Raw genomic sequence first — 15,863 nt, forward strand, 5'->3', positions numbered from 1 at the left:
TAGTTTGTTGAAGTGTTTTTCGGTTGTGATTTATGCTATTCTTATTTGGAGCGGGTAGTTATCAAAAACGCCTCAACAAAAACAATTGAACGCTCCTAAAAATCGTGGTTTTTATTTCTCGTTTGAGGAATAATGGAAATGTGAATGATTAGTGTATTGTTTTTGTACGTTGATAAACATCTAGATTTCATAAGCTAGCTACCATTGCAACTTCATAACATGATTTCAACTAGATATTTTACATTTCTCCATCATATCCACATTCATAATCACATTCATAATCACATTCATTAGTTGAGTATGCTTTTAACCTTGAAAATTTGGGATAGTCGGGTTGTAAAATGCTTCAGGTGTCTGGTTCGTTTTTCTGATTTTTTTCGCTTGTAATGTTGTTTTCGGTGTATTATGCCATCTTCTTGTTGGTTTATTCGTTTGAATAAACTTGTTTTGTTGGTCGATAAAAAAAAGTTGAGTATATATATGAAGAATTCACACATCCAACATTCCAACCATAAATAGTCTCTTCATTATCACTCTAACGAAACATTATACCAAAAAGCAAGATGAAAACAAAATATCAAAAGCTTGATGAAAGTAACTAAAAACATAAACAGTCTCTTCATTATCACTCTAGGAACCGGTATAACATTAGTTTGTTGAAGTGTTTTTCGGTTGTGATTTAAGCTATTCTTATATTTGGAGCGGGTAGTTATAAAAAACACCTCAATATATAAAAACAATTGAACGCTCCTAAAAATCGCGGTTTTTATTTCTCGTTTGAGGAATAATGGAAATGTGAATGATTAGTGTATTCTTTTTGTACGTTGATATAGATAACCATTATTTTTTTGAATGGCCAACAAACTCAATTCCGAGCACTCTCGGGGCACCCACTGAACAAACGGAGTACTCCGAGTCCACCCCCAATTCCGGGGAAAACCCAGTAACCCACCCGCCCGTAGGCACGGCAGTGAAATTACCGGTAAAACCCGTTTGGCTCAAGGATCCAACCTAGGTTTCCCTGGGTCTCCTATCATTGCACACCAGTGTCTCACTCTGCACCAAGTGAGAGTCGAACCTGCATCTCTCAAGAGAAATGCAAGTCCTTTACCACTTAATCTAGAGATCATTGGCATATAGATAACCATTATAATGATGATTATATCTTTAGGGGACTGGGGGTGGTACAAATTCCATCACTCACAATATCCAATCAAGTTCCGTCATGTAATCAACCATTATTTCATCACTCACAACATTTTTAGTGACGGTGGTCATCACTAACAACACCCAACAATAAACCCCCACACCCTCTCACATTAATTATCACGGAATGGACATCAACGCGTGGAAAACTCCACGAGTGATAAAGTTCACGAGTGATGGGAGGTGGTGGCGGCGTACTAAAGTTTTCCACGAGTGATGGGAGTTCCATCACGCACCACCCCCAGTCCCCTTATAAACATATAGATTTCATAAGCTAGCTAGCTACTATTGCAACTTCTTAACATGATTTCAACTAGATATTTGACATTTCTCCATCATATCCACATTCATAATCACATTCATTAGTTGAGTATGCTTTTAACCTTAAAAATTTGGGGTAGTCAGGTTGTAAAATGCTTCGGGTGTCTAGTTCATTTTTCTGATTTTTTTCGCTTGTAATGTTGTTTTTGGTGTATTATGCCAGCTTCTTGTTGGTTTCTTCGTTTGAATAAACTTGTTTGTTGGTCGTTAAAAAAAGTTGAGTATATATGAAGAATTCACACATCCAAAACATTGAAACAATAAACAGCCTCTTCACTATCACTCAAACGAAACATTATACTAAAAAGCAAAAAGCAAGATGAAAACAAAATACCAAAAGCTTGATGAAACGTAACTAAAAACATAAACTACGTGACCCCCTAACAGACTCTAGTGTTTTCACTACCTCCCATGCATATGGTCGTGTAGCCGGATCATGACACGTGCATTGCACGGCGAGATTCATGATCTCGACAATCTGATTAAGGTTTTTCAACGCGTCTACCTTAATTAATGGATCAACCCATGCCTCAAAATGGCAATCCGAGTAGCAATATCGCGCCCAATCTACTAGGTTTCCATGCAAACCAATCTCGGCATCAACCGGAGATTTTCCCGTAAGTAGTTCAATGAGGATGATGCCGAAGCTGTACATGTCACTGCTTTCGGTTAACTCTTTGGTCTCTTTTGTCTCTGCAACAAGGCACGTTAACTTTTTTTAAACATTCTACAAACTTGGTGAATAAAAGAAATTTGCCGTTCAAAAAAATCATTTTTAAGTACAGAAACATGACAGCGAAACATGTCATAAAAAGTTCGTTATCCTAAAATTACATTTTAACAATATTTATTTGTTTGTGTAATATATTAGTAAAACCACTGATTAATGTTTGCATCTTTTTAATACAAAGGATGAGGATGAAGAGTAAATAACAAAATGTATTTTCTGACTATCATTGCCTATAGTTGTAAAAGCAAAAAAGGAGCAAATTCATGATGTTTTGTTGGGGCTTTGTCTACCTTGTTCAATTCATATGCATGGGTTATTGCTAAAGTATAAATAAAAAATGATTTTGTAAAAGTACTTGAAATGTTATTTTACATGCAATATAATAAATTGTGATCATGGCCTAATAATTTCTAAAAACATCACAATGTTTGTTCTCATATATATAATAATTATCAGCAAATCTTATTTTATATTATACATAATTCATCACAGCTACAAACAATTTATAGTTTTTTTTCTTTTAAGTTGTAAAAGAATTATTATTTCTTACATGCAAAGACTTATTTAAAAAATTGTTTAGCTTCATGTTTTTTCAACTTAATAATAATATATTCTCTAAATTAAATAAATTAAATCATTTAGCCAGAATAAAATTATATAATTTGTTTAATCAAACATCACTCTTAGTATTAATTTTTACCTGGTGCAACATAAGCTGAAGAAACCAAACACTTAGTGATCTCAGGAAAAGCTATCCATGGAGGTATCAATTTTACACATGCATCATCTTTTCCATCAACCACCATAACATTTTCCGGCGAAACATTGCCAACAATGCCCGCCGGCGAGCAACACCCATGCAAATAACGCAGAGCTTTCGCGATTCCAATAGCAATTTTTAAGCGGTTTTCCCAACTTAAATCTCCCATTACTTCCCTCAGCTTCTTCCCTTCAACATGTTCATGAACCAAAATAATTCTTCCATTTTCGCCCTTGCAAATTGCACATAATTTGATGATGTTTGGATGCCGAAATTTGCCAATCTTCTTGAATTCATTGATGGGATCAGTATTGAGATTAGTATCATTGAATTCCTTGATGAAATATCGAATGTTTTTCGCTTCTACAACGTTCCTATTATAAGATAAAGAAAACTATGTCAGATATTCTGTATTATTAATCAACTATTTATTAGTAGCGTATTGACAATAATTTTCTTTAACGACCAACAAAAACCTGATCACCAGGATAAACCCAATGATAAAAGGCAATCTACGCACGCAAACACAGATTGCGCTGGTGAAAACTCACAAATCATATATTCTTTATACTATTCTAACTATGGTAATGATATGATAAATCATAAGTAATATATTTTGTATAATATACCTGTGCCCTCTCAAAGATTGTAGAATTTCATTAATCTCCATGGTCTTTGAAGCTTTCGGATCGAAAAACCTCAACTCCCATACCCCACCTCCATCTAATTCCGTTTTCATCATCTTTGTCACCTCATGAACATCTTCATTTCTTCTTTTAACATACAAAAAGAGCAAAATACACATAGCACTACATGTGACACCAGCCACAACCAACCCTAAAACCCACCAGTTAGGGTTTTTAATTCCCTTGCATGGTGGTAAATGGGTGACGGATCCACCCCCACACAAGTTGTTTCCAGTGACCGCGGTCCAGTTGATCGAGAGAAACACTCCGACCGACGGTAATTTCCCATGAAAACGGTTGAAAGATATGTTCACTTCAACAAGTGATTCCAAATTCCCTAGGGCGTCCGGGATTTCACCTGAAAGTTGGTTCATTGATAAATCAAGATTTCCAAGAACCGGCAAGCTTGAAAGCGTTTCCGGGATCCCACCGGTTAGATGATTGTAGCTTAAGTTAATGCTCACTATCTTCTTGCATGAAGATAATTCATTGGGTATGTTTCCTGTGAGCATATTCTTGCTTAACTTTAGTTCCATTAACTCCGAAAACTTATCGAAACTAGGAGGAATTGAACCCGAAAATTCATTCTCCGACAAGTCCAGATTCTCAAGTTTGTTGCTGCCAAAAGAATCAGGCAACTCTCCTGAAAATCTATTTCTTGACAAACTCAGCATTTGAAGCTTTGGCATTTTCCATTTTAAACCGTTTATTTCACCAGAAAGATTGTTCGCCGACAAATCAAGAAAGTAAACAAGTGGGAGTTGAGCGAAATCTGGTGACAACTGACCGGATAGTTTATTGTTTTGAAGTCGAACCCTAGCCAAGCTCTTGCAATGGCTCAAGCTTTTAGGGATTTCCCCTTCAATAGAGTTTGAGAATAGGATAAGTTTTTGGAGAATCCTGGAAGCACAAAGGCGTTCCGGGATTCTTCCGGTGAGATTATTGGTGGAAAGATCTAATATGGTTAGGTTATTGTACCTACCAAGATCTTCCGGAATCTCACCGGAAAACTTATTAGACCATAACTGAAGTACTTGTAGGTGAGGCAGAGTGGTCAAAGATTTTGGTATTTTTCCTGAAAAATGATTGGAAAACAAGTGAAGAACTTCTAAAACCCTAAACTCAGAAACTAGTTCCGGAATCTCACCTGACAAAAGATTATCACTCACATCAAGAGCTTTTAACTTCTTGAGGTTAAAAATGGTCTTTGGAATTGGACCCTTGAGCTTGTTAAAGTACAAAAAAAGGTAGTTAAGTTCGGTTAGATTACCAAGTGAAGGTGGGATTTCACCGGTGAGGTTATTGAAAGCAAGATTGAGATGATTCAAGGAGGTTAAATAACCGATTTCGGTTGGAATTCGACCCCGGAAATTGTTGTAACCCAAGTAGATAAACTTTAAGCTTTTCAAAAACCCTAATTCAGATGGTAATTCACCAACTAGCTGGTTTGATGCCAAAGTTAAATATTGTAACTTTGTTAGATTCGAAATGGACTTTGGAATCTTGCTAGATAAAACATTTCCACCTAGATCAAGATATTGTAACTTGGAGAATGATCCTATTCCATCCGGGATTGGACCGGAAAGGAAGTTGTTTGACACATCTAACTTTTCAAGATTTGGAATGGAACCTTTGGGAATCCATCCTGTTAGATTGTTGTTGCTTAAGTTGAGATGAACAAGTGAAGAGCAAGTGAATATGTTTTTTGGAATCTCACCAATGAGCTGGTTGTTGGAGAGATCAATTGTTTCTACATGCAAGAACTTGAACAACGATTCCGAGATCGTCCCGGATAAGTTCTTCCCCGAAAGATTAATTCCGGTGACACGTGTTGAACTGGAATTGGAATTGGAATTGGAATCGGAATTGGAATTACATGATACGCCATTCCAGTTACAGAAAGATGAAGAGCTGTTCCAGTTGGAGAGGAAGGATGATGGATCATCTATGGAAGATTTGATGGATAGAAGTAATTCATGCTCATTGTAGTCTCCAAGTCCATCACAAGTACTCAATGAAAAGAACAAAAATAAAAACAAGAACATGAACATGAAGCATGTTTCTTGTGTGTTTCTTACTCTTGTCTTCCTCATAGGAATTAGAACCAAAATCTGAAATAAATCGGTCGCAATTGCTCAGTTTTCTAGTAGCGAGATGAGACTCACCACCAAAATTAAGCAATAGTTTGATCAGTCACTTTCTGCCATTATAATGAAAAAACCATGTTAAACTAAGTCATTGGATCCAATAATTAGACTATTTAATATTTGATTATGTTAAAGTAAAAGTGATCAAAGGCACACAAACCCCAATGATTGTTAGGCATATATTGTGTTTAGTTTAGTACACATAAAGGCTAAATGAAGTGCAATAAGTGTTCGAGGTAAACCCCAAAACATCTTTTTGAAGCAAATTATACTAATGATCAACCTTTTAAAAATTTGGAAAGTTTCGACAAGCAGAATAACTTTAGAATTAATTCGATACATGCATACGAAAAGTAGCAGACCATGTTGCTATGTTTGCTCTGATTCATGTTTAAAAAAAAATCATTTGTCATAATCAGGAATTAGGATGTTACATGTTATATGCAGGGGTGCAAACGAGCTGAGCCGAGCCCGAGCTCGACCAGGCTCGAGCTTGAGCTCGTTTAACATATGAAAGCTCGAGCTCGAGCTTGGCTCGATTCGAGCTTTATTTCTAGAGCTCGAGCTCGGCTCGAAGGTAATTTTCGTGCTCGAGCTTGGCTCGGGCTCGACTCGTTTAGTATTTATTAATTACTTTATATTAATTATAATTATTAATATACATATAATTTAGTTATTTTTAATATTTATATAAATGGTACTACCTCCGTCCCACTAAAAGTGTCCTACTTTGAATTTTCAAAGTCTTTGTTTATAAACTTTGACCTTAACTAATTTTGTTTGTGTTAGATAATACTTGACGAAAGTTATTTGATTTGAGTGTTTTTTACAAGTGTTTTTATCGGGTTAATTTTCATCACGTTTTATATAACACAAAAAATATATAATTAAAGTCAAAGTTTATAAATAAAGACTTTGAAAATTCAAAATAAGACACATTTAGTGGGACGGAGGGAGTAATTAATATTAATTTAAATATATGTTAATTTAAAATATTAATAAAAAATATATAAACAGAAAGCTCGTTTAGGCTCGCGAGCCGGCTCAGGCTCGATAAGCGAAGCTCGGGCTCGTTTACTAAATGAGCTTGTATTTAGGCTCGGGCTCGAGCTCAAGCTCGTTTAAGCTCGACTCGTTCGAGATTTTTTTCGAGCCGAGCTCGAGTAGCTCAGCTCGTTTGCACCCCTAGTTATATGTAGTGATGAAAATTAAAAAAAAATATTTCATATACATATAAGTATAGATATATCTATAAGAAGCATACACATAAACATATACTACATCGTTAACCACTTTTAGCTTTACTGGAAGTATGAATGTAGTCCTAATTGAGACAATCTATTTGTGAAAATAACTATATATAGAGGAAAATCATTGTTCCATTTTTGAAATATTATTAAATGAGACAATTAGAAAAATATGTGAATCCAATTATTAACCGAAATAAGAAGGAAATAAAGTGGTAGATGTTGTAATCTAAACAAGAAGTATAACATTTTTTAAGACATCATGAATATAGATGGACACAAAACACACAAAAAGTGAATATAAACCAAGAGAAAACATACCAAAATATAATGATTATAGACTTTGAAGATCAAGATCTATGATTATGATTTTGAACCAGAAGAAGTGAAGTATGTGGAGATGGGAAAGATATGATTTGAGGGTCAGTGTTTAAGCAATTTAGTGTATATATAGAGCGATTTGGGCTACAAGTAAATCAAGGAGTCAAAGGGATGTTAAGATGTGCTATAATTACCAAAGTGGACCTTTGGACTTTCTGTTTGATCAAAGCTAAGAGTTGAAAGGAGGGCAAAAAGCAACAGATGTGGGGGAAAGTTTAAAGATTTTTGTCGGAATTATAAGGTCAATAAGCTCTTTTGACTGAATTTGAAAGGTGAGAAAGGCAACCATAAAACGTTGGAAAGTATATTTCTCCTTCCCTTTTTAATCTATTGGATTGGATTATCAAACTCCCTCCACATCCGCGTCATAACACTCACTTCTAGTCCATCATCCAAAACCACTACCCTAAAAGTGTGGTCATGACCCAAACCACTATTATCTTATTTTAATTTATTTTTGTGAAAATGAAAAGGAAATATTGAAAAAGGAAATGAGACCCATGGTTGACATGCTTTAATCCATGCAAACCATGGTGGATGATGCAAGAGGGTGATATAGCAATCCATTAGTGGTCCTATGTGTCATTGATGATCTAACTCATGCCCCCCCACACCTTTCAGCCTCATAACTAAATGTTGCATCATTGATTTCTGAATGGAAAAATATTGCGACCGTTATGGACAATAAATGAGTTAATTTACAAAAAATAGTTCATCTTTAACGACTAATTGTACAGAATTCCTGTTAACTTTGTATTATTACCATCGTCCGACTCCATCACTTTGACAACAACCATGTACATTGTCACACACCTTACCATCATACACCAATCCAATGGCGGAGGTTGCACTTTTAAATAGGGGGAGGGCTTGGCCCACACACATCTCTGCCCATGTGAGGATGTTCTTCAGCTCACACCCATTATCATTGAAAGTCCAATCCATTTTCATGCCATATTATTGAAAGTCCATGTAAACATTGTGCCTTTGAATAATTTTTCATACACTATGTAGCAGGAGGATAGGACTAAAAGGTCTGCTAAGGCCTAATGTTGGAGAAGTCAATATGGGAACTCGTATTGCCTGCTTAATGCCTATACATACATCAATATTACTTGTTGGCTCTGATAAGAATGAAAAAGGTTGGACCAAGTTTTCAAGCAATGTAATGCCCGATACAGTGTTGTTCAAGTGGATGTGGGTGGTGAGGGTTACAAGTCAAGGTGGGCTTGCACGTGCTGGGTTAGGAGTCCTAATCGGAAGTTTAGCAATGAGATTCATAATATTTGTATGGTAGATTGGTATTTTTGGGTTATAGAGATTATTGAAATTCTAGTTAGAACCGGACTTAATGCTCATTATGCTAAAAGAAACCGAGGATATGACTAAAAAAGGTCTGCTTAGGCCTGATGTTGGAGAAGTAAATATCGGAGCTCAAATAACCTATTCCAAAATTACCCCTAAAAATGCCATTTTATAATTGTAAGTATGTCAATGAAGAGTGCATTGTACTGCATTAAGAGAGTTATAGTAAGTTCTTGTGGTTTAGAGTGCAACGACTATTTTGGAAAACAAATTTAAAGTGGAACCGTAAACGGAAAGAAAGAGGGATCTTATATGAAGACCGAAGAGCAATTTGGATAGCCAAGGGATGACTTGCCTAAATCCACCGACTCAGGTTGGTTAAATTAATAAAGATGTTTCAGAAGCAATTAATTAATTGCATGAATCAAATTGCAGACTTAAAAAATTTGGTGGGTTGGCATAGGAATGAGCCATATATAATTAAAAGAATCGTGGTGAAGAATTCTTAACAAAGAAATGAACCATGAAATCATTGAACTAATTCAGTTTAGTATATCCCTAAGTCAACCATCTAAAGCAAAATCATACCAAAATTAAAGTACCCACAAGTTGACACATCTTAAACAACCTATTTCTTACCGAACATGAATGTGATAGTACATTTATTGTAAAAGGTTGAATTTGGATATTCTTTTGAGGCCTTCTTATTCTCATAATATGGATATATTCTCACAGAGGGAAAAAGATTTTCTTAAGCGCGACAAGCCCATGATGCTAAGCAATTTTCTCGATCTCCTACTGGTTATAAGGCCATTTCGTCTTTACTAAAACATGGATCTAGCCATTTGGCTTAATTGAGTCGTTGTACATAAGTTCATCAATTAATCCCTAATTTAACCTGAAAAACCAAATATCCCCTACATAGGGTTGATTTGAAGGCTAAGAAGGGAGAAAAAAATTAAATAAAATAAAGTAGGCCTATTGAGAATTTTTTTTGGGAAACGGGGAACCCCCGGGTAAACTTTTATTAATATTTGAAATCAATATTACAACCAAAGCTCCTTTGTTTAAATGGCGACTCGCCAAAAAAAACAAAGAGCTAAAACTTGGTGCCCATCTTCATAAAACGTGACGTTTCATCAGTCTCGGACTCCACTTCAACTTCATCTTCAATCTCTTTACGAATCAATCCATCCTTTACCGGTTTAACCTTTGTCAACATCAAATAATACACTTTCAACTTCTCCGACCAAGAAGCATAAACATCAGCGGGAAGGCGTGTCTTTGTCTCAAAAAACTTCCGAACCTTAATCATCTCATTTTCCCACACCCCTAATTCGGTATCAAAACTATCCTCTTCATCTTGAAGCGAACAAAACGAATTTTTTATATTAACACTTGGGCTTTGTCGAGGCACAAATGTTTGTTTAGAAACGTCAAAGGACCCACTCCCCTTTTTTCGAGTCTTTGGGCCCTAATCACCCAAGTCTGTTGAAACCAAAACTGGATCTTCACTAACCTATTAACCCAATCTTCAGTGTCTTTCTTATGAATGCCAACATGAGGCATGTTAAACACTATAAGTCATATAGTGTTTTGTTGACTTATGGATTTTTTGGTAGATTCATCACATTAACATCAATAAGAAAACTTTACCCCAAGTTTAACAGATCCATGCAAACATTTTTTTCAAGTCAGTTGTGTAAAAAATTAGTGTGAATTATGTTGGAAGATTAAATAGAAATCTTATTTTTCAGAAAAATATTCTCACCCAGGCTATTCAGAGTAGTTGCATACATCAGTGGTGCTACCCTGGGCCTCGCTACTACACTGTGGGCGAAACTGAAGTTGTCATCTTCCACTAAGAGAATATTTTGGTTGCGATGATATAAACTTGTTCGCCCGTAGAAGTTTTTAGCATTTAGGCCATGCTTCGGAATGCGCTCTTCGTCATTCAACCTTCTAAGTTCCTCAAGCGTTGGTTGAACTGTTAAGGCAATGATATTGGAGAAGTCAATACCACTAACCTTATAACCCAATCATCAGAGTCTTTCTTATGAATGCCAACATAATGTTTTGTTGATCTGTGGATTCTTTAGTAAATTCATCGCGTTAACGCCCAAAAAAAACCTTTACCCCGCACTTTACAGATCCATACATGTAATGTTGGAACATTAAACAGAAAGCTTATTTTTCAGAAAAATATTCCCATCCAGGCTATTCAGAGTAGTTGGGAGATATGTATAGATAATAAACCATAAAAGAGGTATATATGAAAACAATTTTGTTTGGGGTTGCTAGTGTGGTTCATAGTGTCCGGAGATTTTATGTCGTCGGAAAACTGTGAACGAGGAACAAGTAAAATTGTCTAACCCTTGGTTATATGGACGAGTGTATAAAAGAGAGATAGCGACAGACAAGTGGTCCTCACTGGGAGATCGAGGATTCTTCAATGGGTCGCCATCGATACAACAATGGTAGTTAGAGACCTGCTGGTCAAAGTTTTGACCATCCCCACCTCCAAATCTCCAATCAAGACAAAATATCCTTTTCTCGATTTATTTATTCCTTCATATTTTATCATTTGATTTAGTGTAAAGTACACGGATGGTCCATGTGGTTTAACAAAATATTGGATTTAGTCTCTAGCTTTACAGAAGTACACAGATGGTCCATGTGGTTTGTATTTTGTAACGCATTCAGTTCTCAGCCAAAAATTTAAAGGTTTTAGTATGTCCAAGTTAGGGACTAAATGCGTTACAAAGCAAAAACCACAGGGACCATCCATGTACTTTTAGAAAAAGCTAGAGACTAAATGCGCTACAAAATGCAAACAGCAAGAACCATTTGTGTACTTTTGGTAAAATAGACCAAATCCAAAATCTTAGAAAACCACAAGGCCTATCCATGTACTTTACTCTTTGAATTATGTGTTTTCTTTTGTTTGTCTTCTTTCTCATTTATTCTTGTTTAATTTTTTTCATGATTTATACCTTTTTAAAGTTTATAAAACTATTAACTTCTTTATTTTTATACAAAAAAAAAATAATTTTACTAAGTATTTTAGTCTTGTTTTGTTACTGTGATCAAGTGCTTAAATTAGTTTTTTTTTATTTATCTACCTTTATAAAAAGAATTCGTAGTTATTTAGTTCTATTCCTTTTATAATTTTACTAGGTTATCACCCGAGAATACTCCCGGGTTGTGAATCTTTATATCTAAAAAATAAATATACATCTATATATATTAGTTAATAAAAATATACCATGTAGTTGTGAATCTCTATAACCCGGGAACTTCCCGGGCAGAAAAAATCAATTTATAATCTAATTATGTCATTAAATAAATTAAAAGACATGTTTTCAAATGTTAATAAGTGTTTAAATAAATAGTTAAAATTTGGTGTTAATACTATGCGGTACCAATGTTGAAATTAAAAGACATGTTTTCAAACGTTATTTGCCGTAAAATAACACTTTTCCATGGGGCGCCACCCCTATGAAAGTCTATAAGGTTCAATGCAAAGTCTATAAGGTTTTCGGACAAATGTCCGTCTTGTTCATCGTAAATCGCCCATATTTGTTTCGGTTTAAATACTTTCTCTTATCTGTCGTTATCAAAATCATGGAAATCAGGGTCCGGGTTGATCATCGTGTTTTTCGTCTTTTCCCGTTCTTTTCGGCTTTTGAAGCTAACTTCATTTCTTCTAACTTGATCCGAATCACTGATCGGACTTTATTGATTAACAGCTTTCTAACATCAAGAAAAGGTTCAAACGAAAAGCACCCGTTTGGTACGCTATTGATTAACATCTTCTAACTTGACCCGAATCACTGATCTCGGGCTCGCTTCCAGAATGAAATGTTGCAGTGTATGAAGAGTTTGTGAACCCGTTATCGGTTGTATACGAACACCGGCAAAACGCCACCGGAGCCGCACCCGTCTCAACAGCGACAAAAACGCCATGACAGTTCTTAAAACAGTTTCTCCCCATGTTCTTTCGCCCTAATAGCTTCTTCTATGTTAGATTCCATCTCGAAGGTTTAAAATTTAAACCAGATCCTGTATAAGTTTCAAATTTCAGTAACTATATAAACTGATATCATGTAGTCTCTTCATCCAATTAAAAGTTAAAACATCAAAGTTTGACTACTGGTCAAACATCTCAAATGCAGTCAACATTTGATGAAGAGATGACTATTGGTCAAACATCTCTTCATCCGATTAAAACATCAAAGTTTGACTATTGGTTAAACATTTCAAATGCATCTGATAACAATTTACAAACTTATAACTCATTGGTATAATTAATCAAAGAAGAACCCATACAAAAAGTTACTGAAAGAAGATAGTATATATGGTTATGATATAAGGATAGAAATATGAAGTCTAAACATAAAAAAAATATGTAGACCTTGAAATACGGTCGAATAGAAACTACATCAGACCCACAAAATGCATGCGAATATTTACCTCTTGGATCGTCGGTCTTCACCAAAATCCATTATTCCACCAGGTTCCGCAAAACGCCCGTGCCCTCGGAAGTCAATGTCAGCCTGCTCATAGTCAATAACATCTGCCACATCTTAAGTATGACACATCGACAAAAACATATAGGCTTTGCCTTGTATCAGACATTCGTGATTCGGAAAATTATCAAACCAAGAATAAAAGAGCGGTACTGACCTTGAGGGAGAGTGCATTCTTCGCTTCTTCAAGCATTTCAACATTTTCCTTTTTAAGTTTCTTGTCCAGCTCACTCATGGAGTCTGCCCATTTTATCTTTTCTTGAATTGTAATAAGTAAGCCGTCTGATGTACCCAACCTACGAAATGTCATTAATCAGAGCCACAATACGTGATTTATTTTATAGCAGATAACAAATTAAATATTCAAAAAAATGTTATTTTCCAAAACATCCTGAAGAACGTGTTTAACACAAATGTAAAGAAATGGTAAATATAATTAGAGATTACCAATCTCAGAGTGAATGTATCATGTTCCCCAGTTGACCGGGCCTGAGATCCCAAATGCGATTACGTCAAAATAAAAAAAGGATTCTTTTATCACCTACAAAACTTTAACAATCAAAAAACCAAAACCAAAACTTTAACAATCAAAAAAATTTGATAACTATGTCAACAACACAAAATTATGTAAAAAAACGTTGGAATTACCCTAAGTAGCGACAAACCACAAAATAAGAACATGCGAGAAGCCACACCACATGCAATCAGAAAATCAAAGCTTCAAACGGAGAAGACGAAGAACAAAGAATGAGTAGAATGTGACATCGTATTTGGCCATCGAAAATTTCACAGAGGAAAAAATACAGAAGAGTATAAATCCAGTGCTAGTGCTGGATGAATAAATTCAAGAGAGGATTTGAATACAACAAATAATCAAAACAACAGAATCATACCTCTGTTTCGATTAATTTCTCTTAAAAAAAGATGCGACATTTGATTCGTTTAGGGTTTGGAGAAAAAGCGACAATGAGAATGATAAGAGAGATGAAACATTAAATAAGATCCAAATGTTAAACGTGGTTTACCTGAATTGCAATTCGGATCCCGCGTCCAAGGCATTCACAATAGCTAATATTGCTTCCCTCCCAAAATCATCCTCTAGCTCCACCATAACCTGCCAAGTAGTCCAAATCGATCTCATTTATATTATTATATAGATTTCAAATCAACCCTGCAACAGTTTCACACAAATAATCCTATAAACAATTAACAATCCACAAAAACCCTAAGTCCTAACTCAATAAGCAACAACACCAAAAATTACATAAGGTGACTTAAGAAACCTTTAAACCCCATAAATTTATATTACTGAGATACTCAATCGATTATCCAAAGAAACATTTAGAAACATAAGAATTGATGAGCGGATTGCTCCCACTTTTATTTTGTCCCACTTCGAACATTCATCAAAATCATACACCACCAAACATAAACATAAACATATACCTGCAGCTTCGTAACCTGCGCAAAGATCTCTGCGTAGTCACTTCCATCTTCAAAGTCTATACCTTCTTCTCGAACTCACTCGTATACTGCTCTTCCGCTCCATTAGCTATGGGCCCTCCATGTTCTCATGTTCACAAAATCAAGATGTAAAATCAACACAAAATTGAGAATGCATTACCTGTGGGCTATCCTTTAAAACATTACTAACGTATGACTTACAACAACCTATATATGACTTGCGCTAACTTAATAAAAAAAACTCCCGGAACTAAAACAACCAAACAAAATGAATAAAACTAACATAAAGTTACTTTTTAACTTATTGTCATCACTATAAACGATCTATTTTAGACCTTTGACAAATAGTTTTGGTAGCACGACAGTTGACCTTTTGTAGTCAAACAGTGACTCTTTCTTCGGATTCAGTTTTTAAAATGGTGAAAGATAAATTCAAACACATAGGCTAAAAGATTTGATGGTTACAAACATAACACTCCCTCACTTCAATGAAAATATTAACATATGTCCAGGATATATAATTGAAAATAAATGTTAGACCATTGACCAAATATGTGGCATAAGCTTCAATAATGTCAAGATAACTAGTTCAAAGTTCCTCTTGCGACCAAGATCGTGACGCCATCATGTGGTAATCTACTTCTCGTATGCCTAACAATAACCACATATATCAATAATGCCACAGTTGACTTCCAACTAAACTTTTTCATTTTGACCCACTTGATATAAAACACAACTAAAAACAACCAATGAATATGAAAAATAATGACAGCTGTGGGATTTGAAGCCACGCCATTTCGGACCAGAGCCTAAATCTGGCGCCTTAGACCACTCGGCCAAACTGTCTAGATGTATATAATATTTGAAGAAATTAGAAAAATATAAATGAGACAATGACAATAGGTTAATAAATTATGAGATTAATAAAAAATAGTGACAGCTGTGGGATTTAAAAGGTATTTCCTGGAGCTACGTTAAATCAGGAATCGTGATTTCAAAACATTTAATCGTGATTTTTGAAAAAAAAACCATAATCGATGAAGAAAGGAATCGTAGAATCTGAAACACAATTCACTAAAGATCTTAC

At 35.2% G+C, this 15,863-nt stretch overlaps 1 protein-coding gene, 1 long non-coding RNA gene and 1 other non-coding gene across 3 annotated transcripts; all 3 read right to left on the reverse strand.

The window, feature by feature from the left end:
* Positions 1-1,751: 1,751 nt before the first annotated feature.
* Positions 1,752-7,560, reverse strand: LOC110936588 (probably inactive leucine-rich repeat receptor-like protein kinase At2g25790). Its single transcript, XM_022178993.2, has 4 exons — positions 7,419-7,560; positions 3,647-5,903; positions 2,958-3,391; positions 1,752-2,220 (listed from the first exon to the last, which is right to left on the reverse strand). Exons 2-4 carry the CDS (start codon positions 5,794-5,796, stop codon positions 1,883-1,885), a joined length of 2,922 nt encoding a protein of 973 aa, XP_022034685.1. The 5' UTR covers positions 5,797-5,903; positions 7,419-7,560; the 3' UTR covers positions 1,752-1,882.
* Positions 7,561-13,122: 5,562 nt separating this feature from the next.
* Positions 13,123-13,778, reverse strand: LOC110934721. The gene is made up of 3 exons (XR_002588575.2): positions 13,760-13,778; positions 13,470-13,608; positions 13,123-13,339 (listed from the first exon to the last, which is right to left on the reverse strand). It is a non-coding gene; the product is annotated as an uncharacterized LOC110934721 (long non-coding RNA).
* A 1,764-nt stretch (positions 13,779-15,542) lies between these two features.
* Positions 15,543-15,622, reverse strand: TRNAL-UAG. The gene has a single exon. It is a non-coding gene; the product is annotated as a tRNA-Leu (tRNA).
* Positions 15,623-15,863: the final 241 nt, after the last annotated feature.

This window comes from Helianthus annuus, chromosome 1 (assembly GCF_002127325.2).
Source record: "Helianthus annuus cultivar XRQ/B chromosome 1, HanXRQr2.0-SUNRISE, whole genome shotgun sequence".
Taxonomy (NCBI): Eukaryota; Viridiplantae; Streptophyta; class Magnoliopsida; order Asterales; family Asteraceae; genus Helianthus; species Helianthus annuus.

What these genes read in the sequence shown, in the direction of transcription:
- LOC110936588 (XM_022178993.2), bottom strand. Translation starts at nt 5,796, where the DNA reads ATGAGGAAGACAAGAGTAAGAAACACACAAGAAACATGCTTCATGTTC. An exon ending in CAATCTTTGAGAGGGCACAG is followed by an intron (nt 3,392 to 3,646) that starts GTATATTATACA and finishes ATCTTATAATAG; the next exon opens with GAACGTTGTAGAAGCGAAAA. An exon ending in TTCAGCTTATGTTGCACCAG is followed by an intron (nt 2,221 to 2,957) that starts GTAAAAATTAAT and finishes GCCTTGTTGCAG; the next exon opens with AGACAAAAGAGACCAAAGAG.